Source organism: Ursus arctos, unplaced genomic scaffold (genome assembly GCF_023065955.2).
Source record: "Ursus arctos isolate Adak ecotype North America unplaced genomic scaffold, UrsArc2.0 scaffold_9, whole genome shotgun sequence".
Taxonomy (NCBI): domain Eukaryota; kingdom Metazoa; phylum Chordata; class Mammalia; order Carnivora; family Ursidae; genus Ursus; species Ursus arctos.
In genome coordinates, this window is record NW_026623111.1 from 38074566 (window position 1) to 38092481 (window position 17916).

General features: G+C 36.7%; 1 protein-coding gene across 5 annotated transcripts in view; it reads right to left on the reverse strand.

Annotated features, from left to right (window-relative positions):
- The window catches only part of CORIN (corin, serine peptidase), a 228265-nt gene that overhangs the window by 175481 nt on the left and 34868 nt on the right, over window positions 1–17916 (reverse strand). For all 5 annotated transcript variants that reach the window (XM_057309874.1, XM_057309875.1, XM_057309873.1 and 2 more), the window contains one exon: window positions 4341–4541. In XM_057309874.1, the coding sequence (XP_057165857.1) occupies window positions 4341–4541 (201 nt within the window). The remainder of the gene's footprint in view (window positions 1–4340; window positions 4542–17916) is intronic.

The following is a 17916-nucleotide window of genomic DNA, read 5'->3' on the forward strand; positions in this document are numbered from 1 at the left end:
TTGATATGTAGAATTTAAATAGAAACAAAACTACAAAACTAATGAAATTTAAGTTAATTATATTAATGAACAATATTAACATTATTTTATGAAAAGTATGGTGCTGAGTCACAAGTTCTTCTGTATTTAGGAAGCTTATACCACCACATATCCCAGCTGAGCAAGTGGGTCACCATTTTTCTCTGAATTGCCACGAAGGTGCCCTTCGTACAAGAAGCCAGTACATACTTTAGTTCTGCAATTGGAAAGAGTATCTATCAAGTGAGCCTCTGTGCCTTTCTTGATGGCTGGCAAACGTCTAGCCAATACAGCTTTGCAGCAACATAAATCATAAATAGAAACCCAAATACAGTCACTAAAATTCCACGTAAGTACTTGTTATAGATGGTTATCTGGGTTATTGAGGTCAAGTTTACAGTAGTTATTTTTTTTATTATCACTGAAATGAAAGCATATATTTAAGAAATTGTTATAGAGAATTCTTGGATTCTCAGAATACATCTGAGTCCCTCAGACCCCGGATGGAAAAGTACTGTCCAACAACAAGCAAGGAATGTGAAGGATACAATTCTCAGGCACATTAATCCATTCACCCATCCCGTTTACACATATGAGCACAGAGAAGCACAGATCCCCACACCAAACAGCAAAGGAATCTACAGTCAGTACGCTACAGAGGTGGGTGCATGGCTCTGAGGAGAGCAGAACTAAAAACTATAATGAAGATATCCAGTGTTCTATTGTTGATAGGATTAGAAAATGTCAGGAAAAAAAGAGAAGGGACTACTGTGATTTCAGATGTCTAATTAGACTCCCTCTCCACATCCCCCTTTGTAGAGTTGCCTGATGAATGGCAATCCAAGCAAAACTTCAAAACATGTTCTAATTCCCTTAGCTTCATACTCGTGCAGAACTCACAAGCTAATGGAAATACCATGTTACAAACAGAAAACTAGGAAGGAAGAATAATTTTAGGGTTTTTGACTGGTGTATAAGTAAGCTTTCTACACTCAGCAAATTTTGAGCATGTGGTTAGGGCACTTTGGGTACAAAGCTATCAGTACTAATAAATTTTTTTTTTAAAGTGAATGAGAGGGATGATGCATTTTCATTTGATACAGAAGATTATGGAGCTAGTTATCAAAGAGCATGATAACAAAACAGAACACTTGCAGCTTTTAGCACATTACCCCACTCTTTTGTCACTTTAATTCCTGATGAGAGTTCTAGATTATTTCTGTGCACCATATTATTTTTAACCTGAAAGCTCTTGGTGGGTCAAAGAGTTTTTTCCTTTCCTTAAAATTCAATTTATGTTTAAATATTTATAAAATATATAAGGAGAAAGGTGAAAACAAAAAAGTGAAAATACAAAACACAACCTAGAAAAATCCCTTGCTGAAATATAACACGCAAGCTAACTATGAACCTTTCCTTTTCCATATTACAACTGGGTTTCAGAATGCAGCTAATGAAACTCCAGAAGTAACAGACACCACATAAAACCTATTTTACATTTACAAAGCTCTGCCACACAGTGTAACTGGGGGGGTATTCATAGTGTTCTTTGACTTGATATTGAGGACCCCCCAGGCGGAAAGGTCTTAAAGAAAGGATACTTCCTCATACCTTTGCCCAGAGGTCTCTCCTTGGTTTCCTACTCAGGATATCTGGATAGAACAGAATGTCTGACCACTGTATTTTTGGACTGAAGTGGACTTAAATAGCCTTCACATATGCCAGGAATTTAAAATGACATTTCAATTAGACAGTAATTTTTTAAAAAGTATAAAAGCAAATCCTCTGCTAGGTGTTAGACTGATACAAGGCATTAAATGATCCTTTAAGTAAAACTGGTTAAATAAATATCAAGTGCAGAAGTATGATTAGATATTGTTAATGAAAAGTGATAAATCAGATATTAAAATTTTGAAATGACTGGAGTTCATTTCTTTATTCATTCAATAAATATTTTATAGTACAGTGAAAAAAACAAACTACTCTCCTCGAGCTTAAATTTGCTCTGCAACTACTAAGAATGCAATAAAATTAAATGAGGAAGCATGAAATACTTGAAAGAGCACTGGTCTAGGAGTCCCAAGATTGGAATCCCAATTTCACGCCTACCAATTACTAGACAAGTGATATTGGATATGTCAACTTAATTTCTCTAAGCCTCAATTCCATTACTTGAAATGGTGTGTATTGCCTAGCCTGCATACCTCATCAGTTAATTATATGTAAGGACCATAGAGAAAGTATTTAAATGGACCCTCACAACAACCAAAAGCTCTACAATCACAGGCTAGCAATATTATTGAATTGTATGAAAAACTATCAACTCCCTTGCAATGAATAATATTAGTTAATACAGACAGTCTAGGTGGCCAGACAGTAAAGCTCAATGCTAACTGTCAAGTACATTAACTACATGGAATGACATGTATTCAAAGGTTTTGACCTTTCTTCCTTTAACCGTTCTAATTTCACCTGGATTTCCTTTACACGTCAAATTACATTCATAGTCTCAAGGAATGTTCCAGCCATAGGAAGAGAAAACGAGTCAAACAGACTTCCATCAGGCTTCCAAACTGAGTCACAAATACCATGTGTTTCTTTACTCTTCAGAGCATGTGTCTGCCACCTCTACTTGAATCTTAACAAATGACAAAACTTTCAAAATAGAGACAAACCCACTTAGCAAAAGAAAATAACAATTGCTGTAATTGCAACCACATTAACGGGATTGAGTTATTGCTTAAATTACTTCTGCACTTCTGTTGAAAAACACTGTCTTCAAGAACAATGAAGTGCTTAAAACACGAATAAGATCTTAAAAACCTCAAAATCAAACTCATTAGGAAAACAAATTTTACTGGGCATAACTTGGGTTTGCAGTTATTAGTGTCAGGTAACAAACATGAATCTGTATTAATCACCAGTGAACACCAACCATAATTCTTATTAATACATAGGTGCTGTGTGAAACAATGGAATCCAAACAGTCTGACTCTTTGGGGCTAGAGCAATAGAATAATTCTGCTTTTCTTCAGATACTGACAAACATATGCTATGATAGCTAAAATTTAGCTTAATCCTTCCCTCCTGGCTCAGAATGAAAATCAATACTCTGTCCTAGACCTAGGTGGTGATTTCCCTTTGTTGGGTTTTCATGAGAAGGAGCATGAAAAGGACCATGAATGGACAATTTTCAATCACATAATCTTGTTTTAGGAAATAGAAAATAAGAATTAAGGGGCGCCTGGGTGGCTCAGTCAGTTAAGTGTCTGACTTTGGCTCTGGTCATGATCTCAGGGTCCTAGGATCGAGCTCCGCGTGGGGCTCCACGTTCAGCACAGAGTCTGGTTGTCCCTGTGCCCCTCCCCCTGCTCATGCTCTCTCTCTCTCAAATAAATAAAATCTTTAGAAAAAAGAAAATAAGAATTAAGACAACTGCAGAGAAAGTTCTTAAAATGACTGCATTCTGATTATGTTTTGCCAGCACTAACTGGATCAGAGTCAAAGCTCTTAGACACTTTACCCACAACTGAACTCCCACCAGCATTCTGGAAGCTTGGTGCCTTTACTAAAAATCTGAGGGATATTGAGGAACAGAATCATATTCCAGAACATATTGCCTGTCACCATCTAACTGGTCCTATCTCCAGTTTCTGTCCTCTCTCCTTCTCCCAGCTCTTGTTCTGGAATAGCTGACAGATTCTTCCATTTGTCCTCAAGTAGAGTTTCATACACGCCATTTTCTTCAAGGTGTGATTGTCAGTCACCAACACATAAAATAAATTGCACAGCCGATAAGAGGGAAAAGAGGGAAATAAGGTAAAAAGAACACATGAGCACCTCACAAGCAAATGGGGGGATAGTTCCCATTAAATCATTGACATTCTATCATAGAATTGAGATCCTTCCCACAAGGCATCAATAACAAAATAAGTAACTTCACTTACTTACTCATTTAACCATCTCAAAATAAGTAACTTTAAACTTCAAAACAGAAACACAAACTTTCAGAGGTGAACCACCATAAAATCAATACCATTGTATTAATCAATACCATTGTGTTAAGGAGTATGCCTCTGAAATGTTGAGTGACATGGATACATTTTCATTTCTTACCCTTATCCCTATCTGGACAGCTGAGCTGATGGCATTTCATGTTTAGGAATAGAACTCTCAGTTAGGTTTGTCAGATAAGAGTAGCGCTTTGCCTGTGTGACCAGTAAGTGATTATGAATTAAGAGCATTGGTTGCCACATTTAAAAATCCACCTGTGGGTTCCACAGACATTAAAGGGCATGAGTATTCAGCACCCTCAGACTTACTTGTGTTCTTGTGATTTTGGTCCCCTGGGAGAGAAGCATCCGTGGTCCAGGCTGGAATGTGTTGACTGGGATGTGTAGCAGATGTCACAGTGCTCTTGTTACAAATTGTATTTGTAAGAATAATATCAGACACTTGAACTTCACCATCAGTGACCAAAGGTTCACTCCCATTTGATTTAAAATAGGCTTTTTTCAATGTTCCTGAAAGACAAAAAAAAAAAAAAAAAAGAAAGAACATTTTGATACATAACTAGAAGTATTTATTTTTAACCCATTAAGAAAACTCTAGAGCTACTTTCCCAAGTTTCATTCTATCCAGGCAAACACAAAGAGAAAGATGATGGCTAGCAAAACTACTCACTTCATTGGGACAACCAAGAGAGTTTCTCTTCTACCACGAGTAACCTAACCCTGTGAAGAAACTACTGCTTTCTCAAAAGCTTCAGGTGGAGAAACTGAGTCTCCCATCTAGGTGTCCCCGTGCCCAAACACTCTAGGGCAATTCCACCTCACCTGAGACTCACAACAAATTAATGAAATGTGGTGAATCTTACTGTGTTTCCCTCCTCCTTTCTCAGTTTCCCAATTTCACCCATATTTTATGCTACTTAGTGCCCAGGACACAAGCTCTTCATATCTCTTTATCTGCCACCAAAGGACAATTGTGCCTGCTTAACTTCAGCTTTATATTTCTCCACATTTTCCATATTTCAGTGACCTATGCATAACAGATAAATAAAAATAATAGGGCTCATGTATTTACTGAGACTGTATCACCAAAAAACCCTAAAAAGTAAAACTCTAATTCTAGAAAAACTGAGAAAAGGAACTAAATTATCTTCATCTTTGACCAGAAAATATAATTAGAATACGATTAATACAATATAGCCCTTAAACTAAGATTATCAACTGGTCACTTTCTCGAGGTATTCATTCATTGACAAAATAGTCAAACCTAAGATTATTGGGAATCACCTAGCTTTGGCTTCAGCAGAAACTCCTGAAAACTTTGAAAGAGATCATGTATTTTTAACTTAGTAAAAATAGACGACAGACTGTTTCCAGAATATAGCACTAGAATTGAGTATGTCACTAAAATAAACATATGTGATATTGATTCATTATAGAAATACCCAAGGGAGGTTTTTTTTCTAAAGGAATTTACAGTGAATGCTCTCATTGGCTCTCACTTTTCCAAACAGTCCACAGACCATTAAAAATAAAAGAAATATAAATAAAATGTTTAATATCAGTCTATGGAAAAAATTTCTCTACATGTGCTTGACACTTGGAAAACATTAACTACAAATCAAAATAGAAAAGCAGCTGTTTTGTAGCTAACTAAGGTCAACAGTTTCATCTGCCGAAGGATTCTAAATAAAACGCTGGGGCATAAAAGCTCGATTGTGACCATGGGTGCAGGTAACACACTCTCCAAAATGTCTGTGTGATTCTGAGTCAATATTAAAGGCAGTAAGTGAAATGAAAGACTTCATTTAATTGTTTTTGATTTTCAACATGATTCAGAATTTATCCTAGATTGAAATAAATGTATGTGATAGACATGATGACTGTATAATACGTATTTCTTTCACACAGAAGGATATATGAATCAATTAGATATAATTTAATTTTCATCCATGTATTAGTTGCTCTCACTGTTACTTATTTTGACATGAATAGACTTTTCTCAATAACATGTTAATTCCACTAATGTGGCTGTAATGAACTTTTAAAGCCCATAAAGGAGATTTACTTACTATGCTAACCCTCTGAGTCAGCATCCAGCTCTGTCAACACACTTTTAGCAAATGCCAACTCCTCACAGTTACATCCCTGAATAACTCACTTAAAAGGAGTTCCTTTCCATATGAAATATTTCAACAGTTGTTCTTAACATTTTGTTTGTAACGATTGGCCATATAATAATCTTTCCTTTGTCTTTTTCATCTAACCACAGTGGTGAAAGTGTTAACAGCATCTCTTTACTTGAAGAGGTCCCTGGATACACTGACTTTCTTAGGAAACACTGACTTGGATCACAACTTTCTAAAAAAAAATTCAGCTTCCTTGCCCTTGCTCTTAAACTCTACATATCAAAGCAAGTTGGCAGAATAGATAGAAATGCAAAGGTAATACAGGATATATGGAAGTTGCTGTAGTTAATGTTCCTAGAGTACAATTTTAAGAGACACACAGACCAACCAACCGACAGAGAGGGAGAGAGAACAAACCTAAGGGCCTGTCTAAAAGCCTGAACTCACTGGGCAATTTGCTTTCAAGCATCTCTGGAAACCGACCAACTTTCAACTCACAGTTGGTCATCTATTATGCATTTTTTTAAAAAGTACAAAATTAGAATTCAGTAAGACTAAATACTCTCAGGCTATACCATGATGAGCTAGAAAAATGCCAAGAGTTATTAGCCCAAAGTGGAGGGTTCATTCTTCCCGTTTTGCCCCATCGTTTCTACATTCCTATTTTTATAGTGCTGTGGTTAAAGGTACAGTCTGACCGCCTGGATTTAAATCCCATCTTTGGTACTTACCAGCCCTGAAACTTTGCAAAAACTCCCAACTGCCATAAAATAAGGAAAATAAAAAACACCCCCTCCCCTCACGGGACTGGTCATTAGGAGCAAATTAGTGTACACACACACACACACACACACACACACACACACACACTTGGAACAGTTCCCGGCACATAGTAAGTCCTCAATAACTGTTAGTCATTACTACATAATACGAGTCATGAAAGTAAAACTGCCTTCCTTAGGGCTCCTAAGGTACTTTTAAACAAATATCAAATTCCATTTACTATAAATGCATCCCACATAACAAAAATGGTTAAGGAAATTTTCAAAAGTGAATCACTTAACCTACTTTTGGAGTGAACAAAGTGGGGCTCTTTGACACCAAGTTAATAATACAAGGCCAAACTGATCAAGGTTGTGTGTCTCAAAAGTATTTCAGCTCTGGAACATAGCTCTGTTTAAAAACCTTTGTTTAAGAAATAGTCCATGACACATCTCCAAAGGCAAGAGAAACAAAAGATAAAATGAACTTGTGGGACGTCATCAAGATAAAAAGTTTCTGCACAGCCAAGGAAACAGTCAAAAAAACTAAGAGGCAGCCCACGGAATGGGAGAATATATTTGCAAATGATGCTACAGATAAAAGACTGGTATCCAAGATCTACAAAGAACTTCTCAAACTCAATACGCGAGAAACAAATAAACAAATCATAAAATGGGCAGAAGATATGAACAGACACTTTTCCAATGATGACATACACATGGCTAACAGACACATGAAAAAATATTCAAAATCATTAGCCATCAGGGAAACTCAAATCAAAACCACACTAAGATACCACCTTACGCCAGTTAGAATGGCAAAAATTGACAAGGCAAGAAACAACAATTGCTGGAGAGGATGTGGAGAAAGGGGATCCCTCCTACATTGTTGGTGGGAATGCAAGTTGGTATGGCCACTCTGGAAAACAGTGTGGAGGTCCCTTAAAAAGTTAAAAATTGAGCTACCCTATGATCCAGCCATTGCACTACTGGGTATTGACCCCAAAGATACAGACGTAGTGAAGAGAAGGGCCATATGCACCCCAATGTTCATAGCAGCATTGTCCACAATAGCCAAATCATGGAAAGAACCGAGATGCCCTTCAACAGATGAATGGATTAAGAAGTTGTGGTCCGTATATACAATGGAATATTACTCAGCTATCAGAAAGAAAGAGTTCTCAACATTTGCTGCAACATGGATGGCACTGGAGGAGATAATGCTAAGTGAAATAAGTCAAGCAGAGAAAGACAATTATCATATGATTTCTCTCATCTATGGAACATAAGAACTAGGAAGATCAGTAGGGGAAGAAAGGGATAAAGAAAGGGGGGGTAATCAGAAGGGGGAATGAAGCATGAGGGACTATGGACTCTGAGAAACAAACTGAGGGCTTCAGAGCGGAGGGGGGTGGGGGAATGGGACGGACTGGTGATGGGTAGTGAGGAGGGCACGTGTTGCATGGTGCACTGGGTGTTATACGCAACTAATGAAGCATCGAGCTTTACATCAGAAACCAGGATGTACTGTATGGTGACTAACCTAATATAATAAAAAAAAAAGAAATAGTCTATAATTCTAATAGTAATAGCCAAGCTTTACTGGTTACTTGTAATGAATGAATTGAGCACCGTGGTGGGCAAAATTAATATTCCCCCCAGAGACATCCACATCCTAAGTCCCAGGACCCGGGAATATGCAACCTTACACACCTTAAATGGCAAAAGGAATATTGCAGATGTGAGTTAGTTAAGGGATTTGAGATGGGGAAATAACCCTGGATTATTCAGGTGAGCCCAAGGTGGTCGTGGGGTTTTATAAGCAGAAGAGGGGGGTGAGAGGGTGTGTATCAGAGCCATGCAGCATAAGAAGGACTCAATGAACCATTGTTCATTCTGAATATGGAAAGAGGCCGCAAGCCAAGGAATGCAGGAAGGCTCCAGAAGCTGGAAAAATAGGAAACAGACTGTCCCCTAGAGCCTCCAGAAGGAATACAGTCCTGCCAACATCTTAATTTTAGCCCAGTGCTATTTGGACTTCTGTCCTCCATAACTCGAAGGTAATATATTTATGTCATTTTAAGCTACCAAGTAATCGATTTGTTGTAGCAGCAAAAGAAAACTAACATGGGCACCTTGCTAAGGATAGTCACTATAGGCATCTACTGAGATAGGCTTCCAACAATCTTTTGAAACAGATGCTATCATCAGCTCTTCTTTACAGAGTTTCAGAGAGAAGGAAAACGAAGCTTTCAAGAGATATTTAACTTACCCAAGAATTGAGCTGGGACATGACACACACATACACATGCACCCACACACACTTCTCACTTTGGACAAATTATACAAGTTGGAAAAAATCAACCATTAAATGCATGTAAAAAAATTATCTTCCAGGATGTGAGTTTAAAAGTAATTCCTTATCTTTACATCTCTAGCCATGTGGTAACACATTTACTTGGCATTTTCTATGTGCCAGGAACTTTGTATTTACTCTCTGCTGAAAACACAACATTTAGTAAGAGCTTCTTAACATCAAGATGTTTATAGATTAGTTGAGGGAAACAGGCATGTAGTCTAAAAATACAAACCATGATACAAGGGCTTTGAGAATGATATACATAAAGCGATCTGGTGACAGAAAGTAGAGAAGTAGCTGTCATTCCATTTGAGAAAGTCAGGAAAGGCTTCTTAGGGGAGAATGATCCTCAATAGAAATCTTAAAAGATAGTTAAGGATTGTGTAGGTTTGAGCAAAGCATTTGAGGGAAGAAGGAGGTGGGTCATAGGGAATGGAGAACTTTCTAGATGGAACAAAGGAGGAAAGATATGCAAAGCCCAGCAGCAGATCGTTAAACACAGCTAGCACACGGGGGACTGGCAGGAGGAAAGGCAAGAGAAGGAGAAGCAGCCACATTGTGAAGAGTAGTTTTTGTTAAAGTCTTGGAATTGTTCTTGTGATGAAGAACTTTTGAAGGATCTTAAATAGGGTGGCACGTTGGAATGATCACTCTGGCAGCAGGGTGATGCTGGAAAGGGATCAAGTCTAGAGGATAATAAGAAGGCTGCTGCAATAGTCCAAGTGAAAAAAGAGTATGGCTTGACCCAAGGCAAAAGCAATGAGGACAAAGGTAACATTTGAAAGGGAGCTTTCAGAGGCAAAGTTGTGAGTGATAAGGGAAAGTCAGAGGTCCCTTCCAGGTTTCTGGTTTGAATTACTGTGTATATGAAGGGACCCCCAACTGAGATAAAAGTGGTAGTCATTAGTGTTATTCATCAAATATTTTCAATTCTCTCCCATTCTACTAAGACACATGCGTGTGTACATTCTCTGGCCTAATTCTCTGTCTCTGGATATTTTTGACATTAGTCAAAGGGTACAAACTTCCAGTTATAAGATGAATAAGTTCTAGGGATCTGATGTACAGCCTGGTGATTATAGTTAATAATACCATATCATACACTTAAAAAAAAAAAGAATCTCTAGAGCTCTTTTTCTTTTTCTCTGGCACAATAACTGCATAGGTGCAAGATGATGGCTGCTCCATCAGTTTAGTCCCTGAATGACCTCAATGAGCACAGCTCCCATGCCATTCGTGAAGGACTTGTAAGCATGAGTGAAAAATTACCTTTGTTGTTTTTAAACTGCTATTATTTTAGGATTACTTTTGTTACACAGTATAGCACAGCCTACCCTGTTACAATAGATAATTTACAAGTACATTAAGTATAAAATGTCCATGAAACATTCAAGGGGAAAAAAGTCTAAACCTAGGGAATCTTAACATTTCCTCCAGAATGACTTGCCAGAACCCCACAAATTTGTATCTTCTTTGTGGTTCCTGAGCACACACTGTTTGCATCATACCTACACTCAGGAGCAATTGTCCATTTTCCTGTCTGCCTCCTTGAGGTAGGAAGGTGTATTATGCATGTCTGCATCTTGAGTGCCCAGCAGAATGCTTGGCACCAGTGTTGGCTTTAATGAATACTTGTTGAATGTATGGATGATGAAGGAAGTCATGGGAATGAATGACATTGCCAAAAGAGGCATGGGTGTAAAGTGAGAAGAGAGAGAGCTTAGGACAGAAACCCCAACATTTAATTACTAGCTAAAGAAAGATGAGCTCAAGGAGACAGAGAAAGAGCAGCCAGAAACAGCAGAAAAATTAGAAGTGAAAATATGCAGGCAAAACAGAAAGGCATTTTGAAAAGAAAGGAGTAGTCAAGACTGGGCAAGATCATATCTGGTCATGTGATCCCACCTGAATGAAAGACAGTGTTGCTGGCACCAACTAACAATGACCATACTCCTTCTGAACTGGCCTAAACAAACACAGAGAGAAAGCATGTCTTCTTTTTTTTTTTTTTTAAAGGACAATAATAATTACATTTATTGAGCATTTACTACTAAGCATTTTTGATCCATTATTCCATTTACTCTTCACAACCTTATGAAGTAGATACCATTATCATCTCACTTTACAAATGAGAAAAGTGAGAACTAGAAAGTTCCATGAAATTGCTCAAGATATTGAAACTAGCAAGTGAGCAGGAATTCAAAACCATGCAGTCTGACTTCAAAGCCTAGTCTTTCACCATGATGTTTTGCTTTTCAAGTAGTAATATTTATCATTTTTATTTACTAATTTTTGAACAATACCATAAAAAAAGTCAAACTTCATTCTCTATATTTTTAGGAAAATGGTTGGCTCCACATCATGAATGAAGAGGAAAACCTATCTCTTCTGACCACCCTCCTGCCCTCAATTACCCAATTTTGGTTATTATATTCTTTACTTTTTTAACTTTTTTTTTTTTAACTCTTGCTCAAACGCACATTGGTTTGAAATGCTGTGCATTGGATAAAAAGTCACTGGTGCCTCAGGAAAAGCATTTAGTAGTATGACGAAAAGAGAAAAAGGGGAAGATCAGATTGCACTGGGTTGAGGACTGGATCAAGCACAGAAATCACCTAGGGATCTGCTAGAATGCGAAGTCAACAGGTCTGGAATAGGATCTGCACGTCACACAAACTCTCAAGTAATGTTCACATTGCCAGCCCATGGACCACACTATGAGTACAAGGCTTTAGACTCCCGCTTTGGAAAGCTTTAGACATTACACATAACCTCAGACCTGAGCAATTAAAGAAAAACTATTCTCATCTGTACCTAAAGGCCAGTGTTATTAAAGGAATTTGGGAGCTTAACTAAGGAATATGGAGTCAGATCATAAAAGATCATAGAGGATCTTAGATTTTTGGTATAAGGAAATAAGGATCTGGGAGGGTTTTCCATGTTAAAATGATAATGAAAATCCAACATTATAAGTTAGGAAGTTAAAATTCTTGTAATTCCAAATTCTTGTAAAAGCCACAAACTGTGAAGAAATTTGCTAAGAGAAAAACTATATTTAAGTTCAATGATCTTTAGTTCAGCTAGCATTTTTGAAGAGGAAAGTCACTTTTCTAGAGGAATATTTCTCTTGAGTTCAAGAAAAATGAGCTATTTACCACATTTCCTATAATCTTCACCACTATAATTTTTCTTTCTTCTTCACTGCATGACAAAACAAAAAATTAATGGGTCACACATTGTCTTTTCACAGTACTATGAAAATTAGGAAAGTTACCTTAGACCACCCTTGAAAAGCTTACGGCTAAAACAAATAGAATTTATTTTAGAAGTGGATGAATAGAAGAGCTTTTGAAACCAAGGCTTCAATAGCCAGTGAAAGAAGACAGGAAGCATTCTCATGAGATTCTTTGGACCATAACTTTGGTGAAATTAAGATGATCAATAGTTTGCAAAAATCAGTGCAAACAAAATCCAAAGCACCACACTTGTAGGACTGTTGCAATAACCCCCCATTTTTTCTTCTTGCCACATACTCTACCCACTTCAACCTTCTCTCCCCACACCTGTCAAAGGCACCTTGTAAAAGCCTCTTCCAGATCAACCACGTCACTGCCTCCCTCCAACATCCTCATTGCGGAGTTCATGTTTAAAGTGCCACTCCACCAGAAAAGTCTGCCCTCCACTCAAACTAGCTTTGGGCCGCTGTCATAAGCAAGCATAGCAACAGTCTCTTCCCACATCAGAGTTACCTCTGGTGTCATTAATTAATTGTGTAATCATTTTTTAATGTCCTCCTTCTTCACTGAACTGTGGAGTCCATGAGGGTAGGCTTTATTCAATGCCATAACACATTGCCTTGCACTCAATAAATGTTCCTTAAGGGGTCAAATAGTACCAATTCTATTTCTGTCAAATGTTTCCCAACATACCAAAATAATTTTACTTTAATTATTGCAAATATATGTTTATATATTATTTATATAGTTTATATATAATTTCAGGCAGATATCAATGCAATCTCTAATAAAGAACTCTGTGACATAAGCTGACTCTTCTAGGCATGTGAAAGCAGCACAAGCGGCTGCCAGTTTAATTATGATAAGAAATGGATTAGTCTCACAATAGCTAAATCGTGGAAGGAACGGAGATGCCCTTCAACAGATGACTGGATTAAGAAGTTGTGGTCCATATATACAATGGAATATTACTCAGCTATCAGAAAGAATGAATTCTCAACATTTGCTGCAACATGGACGGCACTGGAGGAGATAATGCTAAGTGAAATAAGTCAAGCAGAGAAAGACAATTATATGATTTCTCTCATCTATGGAACGTAAGAACTAGGAAGATCGGTAGGGGAAGAAAGGGATAAAGAAAGGGGGGTAATCAGAAGGGGGAATGAAGCATGAGGGACTATGGACTCTGAGAAACAAACTGAGGGCTTCAGAGGGGAGGGGTTTGGGGGAATGGGATGGACTGGCAATGGGTAGTAAGGAGGGCACATATTGCATGGTGCACTGGGTGTTATACGAAACTAATGAATCATCGAACTTTACATCAGAAACCAGGGATGTACTGTATGGTGACTAACATAATATAATAAAAAACATTAAAATAAAAAAAAAAAGAAATGGATTAGTCTCTGAAATTCACCCTTGGATCTAAGCATAAGAGCCATGTGAAACCTCCCATCACATTGCAAATCCAACAAATGTATTCCTTCCTAGTGACTTTACTGGCAATTAAAACATACTGTGGCGATGGCTTGGTTGTAGAGTCATGGGGGTTTGGAGTATGGGATGACTATGACAATACATCGTAGCACAAAGATTTTAGCTCTTACGGATAGAGTTAAAAGGAAATAAACACATTTTCAGTCAACTTTTGAGTATAATAAAAACTAAATCTTTAATTCCATAATAAATGTTATTTATAAAAACACTTTCACAAATTTAATTTCATTTGACTTACATAACAATTCTGTGAAATGAATAAGAATTATGGTCCTCCTCTGACAGAGAAGTTAAAGCATCTGACCAAAACCCACACATCTAGGAATTGGAAGAGGAAGACTATTAAACCCCAGCCTTATAAATTATTATAAATTATTTTTCTATGTCACATGGCCCTTCATTAGTAGGCTATAACTAGAGAAATAAAACCTAGGTAGAATCTTGTAACTCTTCAGTTTTCCTTTCAATGTCTTTCAAAAACCTAAAATTTTTTTTAAAAACATTTTTGAGTATAATCGACCTACAGCGTCATTAGTTTCTCATGTGTAACATAGTAATTCAACTTCTCTCTTTATGCTATGCTTATAAGTGTAGCTGCCATCTGTCACCATACAACACTACTATAATATCATTGACTATATTCCCTATACTGTGCCTTTTATTCCTGTGACTTATTCTCTCCATAACTGGAAGCCTGTATCTCCCACTCCTCTTCACCCATTTGCCCATCCTCCCATCGCTTTCTGGCAACCATCAGTCTGTCCTCTGTATTTATAGTCTGATTCTGCTTTTTGTTTGTTTATTCACTTGTTTTGTATTTTTAGATTCCACATGAGTGAAATCTTTCTCAGTCTGACCTATTTCACTTAGCATAATAGATTTTGGGTCCATCGATGCTGTTGCAAATGGCAAGATCTCATCCTTTTTTATGGCTGCAAAATATTCCATTTTATATATATACTGCATCTTTTATCCATTTGTCTACTGATGGACAATTGGGTTGCTTCCATATCTTGATCATTGTAAATAATGTTGCAGTAAACATAGAGGTGCACATATCTTTTTGAATTAGCGTTTTCATTTTCTTTGAGTAAATATTCAGCAGTGGAATTGCTGGATCATATGATAATTCTATCTTTAATTTTTTTGAGGAATATCCACACTGTTTTGCACAAGGGCTGCACCAGTTTGCATTCCCACCAACAGTGCATAAGGGTTCCTTTAACTCCACATCTTCACCAACACTAAATCATTTCTTGTGTTTTTGATTTTAGCCATTCTGACAGCCATAAAGTGATATTTCATGTTGTTTTAATTTGCATTTTCTTGTAAATTTCCTTGGTTGGTGATGGTGAGCATCTTTTGATGTGTCTGTATGTTTTATTTGGAAAAATGTCTATTCAGGTCCTCTGCCCATTTTTAATTAGATTATTTGGGGGTTAGGGGTTTTTTTGGTGTTAAGTTATATAAGGTCTTTATATATTTTGGATATTAACCCCTTATCAGATATATATTTGGCGAATATCTTCTCCCATTCAGTAAGTTGTCTCTTTGTTTTGTTAATGGTTTCCTTCACTGTGTAGAAGCTTTTTATTTTTGTGTGGTCCCAATAATTTAATTTTGCTTTTGTGTCCCTTGCTAGAGGAGACATATCAAAGAAAACGTTTCTATGGCCACTGTCAAAGAAATTACTACTTATGTTTTCTTCTGGGAATTTTATGGTTTCAGATCTCACATTTAGGTCTTTAATCCATTTTGAGTTTATGTTTGTGAATAGTATAAGAAAGTGGTCCAGTTTCATTCTTTTGCCTGCAGCTGTCCAGTTTTCCCAGCACCATTTAAGAGACTTTTTCCCACTATATAATCTTGTCTTCTTTGTCCTAGATTAATTGGCCATAAAGATGGCTTTTTTTCTGGACTCTTTATTCTCTTTCATTGATCTATGTGTCTATTTTTATGCTAGCACTATATTGCTTTGATTACTAAAGCTTTGTAGTATATCTTAAAATTTGGCATTATGATATCTTCAGCTTTGTTCTTATTTCTCAAGATGGCTTTGGTTATTTGGGGTCTTTTTGGTTCCATAAAAAATTTTAGTATTATTTGATCTAGTTCTGAGAGAAATGCTCTTGGTATTCTGATAGTGATTGCATTGAATCTGTAGATTGCTTTGGGCAGTATGGACATTTTAACAATACTATTTCTTCCAATCCATGAGCATGGAATATCTTTCTATTTGTTTGTGTCATCTCCAATTCTTTTATCAGTGTTTTATAGTTTTCAGAGTATAGGTCTTTCATTTCCTTGGTTAAGCTTATTCCTAGGTATTTTATTCTTTTTGGTACAATTATAAATGGAATTGTTTTCTTAATTTCTTCTATTGATGCTACTTCATTATTAGTGTACAGAAATACTGTTGATTTCTGGGGGTTAATTTTGTATCCTGCAAATTTATTGACTTCATTTATTCTAATAGTTTTTTTGGTAGAATCTTTAGGATTTTCTATGTACGGCAAGAGGTCATCTGTAAATAGTGACAGTTTAACTTCTTCCTTACCATATTGATGCCTCTTATTTCTTTTGCTTTTCTGGTTGCTATGGCTAGGACTTCTAGTACTATGTTGAATAAAAGTAGTGAGAGTGGACATCCTTGTCTTGTTCCTGATCTTAGAGGAAAAACTCTCAGTTTTTCACCATTGAGTATGACGTTAGCTGTGGGTTTTTTATATATGGTCTTTCTTATGTTGAGGTATGTTCCCTCTTACATACTTTGTTGAGAATATTTATCATGAATGGATGTTGAATTTTGTCAGATGTTTTTCTGCAGCTACTAAGATGATCACATGATTTTTATTCCTCATTTTGTTGAAGTGGTTTATCACGTTGATTGATATGCAAATACTAAAACAGCCTTGTATCCCTAGAATAAATCCCTCTTGATTGTGGTGATAATCCTTTTAATGTATTATTGAGTGGTTTGCTATTTTGTTAAGGATTTTTGCATCTGTGTTTGTCAGAGATACTGGCTTATAGTGTGTGTGTGTGTGTGTGTGTGTGTGTGTGTGTGTGTGTGTTGTTGTCTTTGTCTGGTTTTGGTATTAGGGTAATGCTGGCCTCATGGAATGTCTTTGTGAGCTCTTCTTCCTCTTCTATTTTTTGGAATAGTTTAAGGAGAATATGTATTAACTCTTCTTTAAAAGTTTGGTAAAATCCACCTTGGAATCTATCTGATCTTGGACTTTGATTTTTTTAAAAACCAAAATCTTTATTTTAGAGTCCAAATCTTTGGAACCATATGGACAGCTCAGACTATCTGCTGATTTTAGAAACACTAAACTAAACTAAACTAAACCTTTGTAGTTCCAACTTCGGTTTTGGGGGTTGAGGAGAGAAACGTGTTGCTATTGCTGTCTTTTACATCCTGCTGCTGAAATAATTGTTCAGAAAAGTCCAACTCTCTTATCTTCAGGAATCTCTTTGCCACTTGACTTTATATATAAGAGAGGCCCAAAGAGATGAAATTAGAGACACAGAGTGCATCTGTGTTAGCATAAAGCTTTTATTATCTTTTCCTAAACAATAATCCTCACACTATTATCTTTGCCTTTTGAAGCACAGCTCCTGTTATTTATACAAAATTGGCATCCCACCATCCCATAGTAACCTAATGGGCCCATAAATAACTATAAAACTTTGAAAGAGCATGGAGCTATAAACGCAAACCAAATAGAACATGTTTAAAAGTAAGCAGGATTTAATGAGGTTTTTTGAAACACAAATATAAAATGGTTTTATTGCTCATTACAGCAACAAACATCTCAGTTATAAAATAAGAAATGTTTATTTGAGCAGGAATTACTTAATATATCCATATATCCTCTGGTGCAGAATCTACAAAAAGAATGC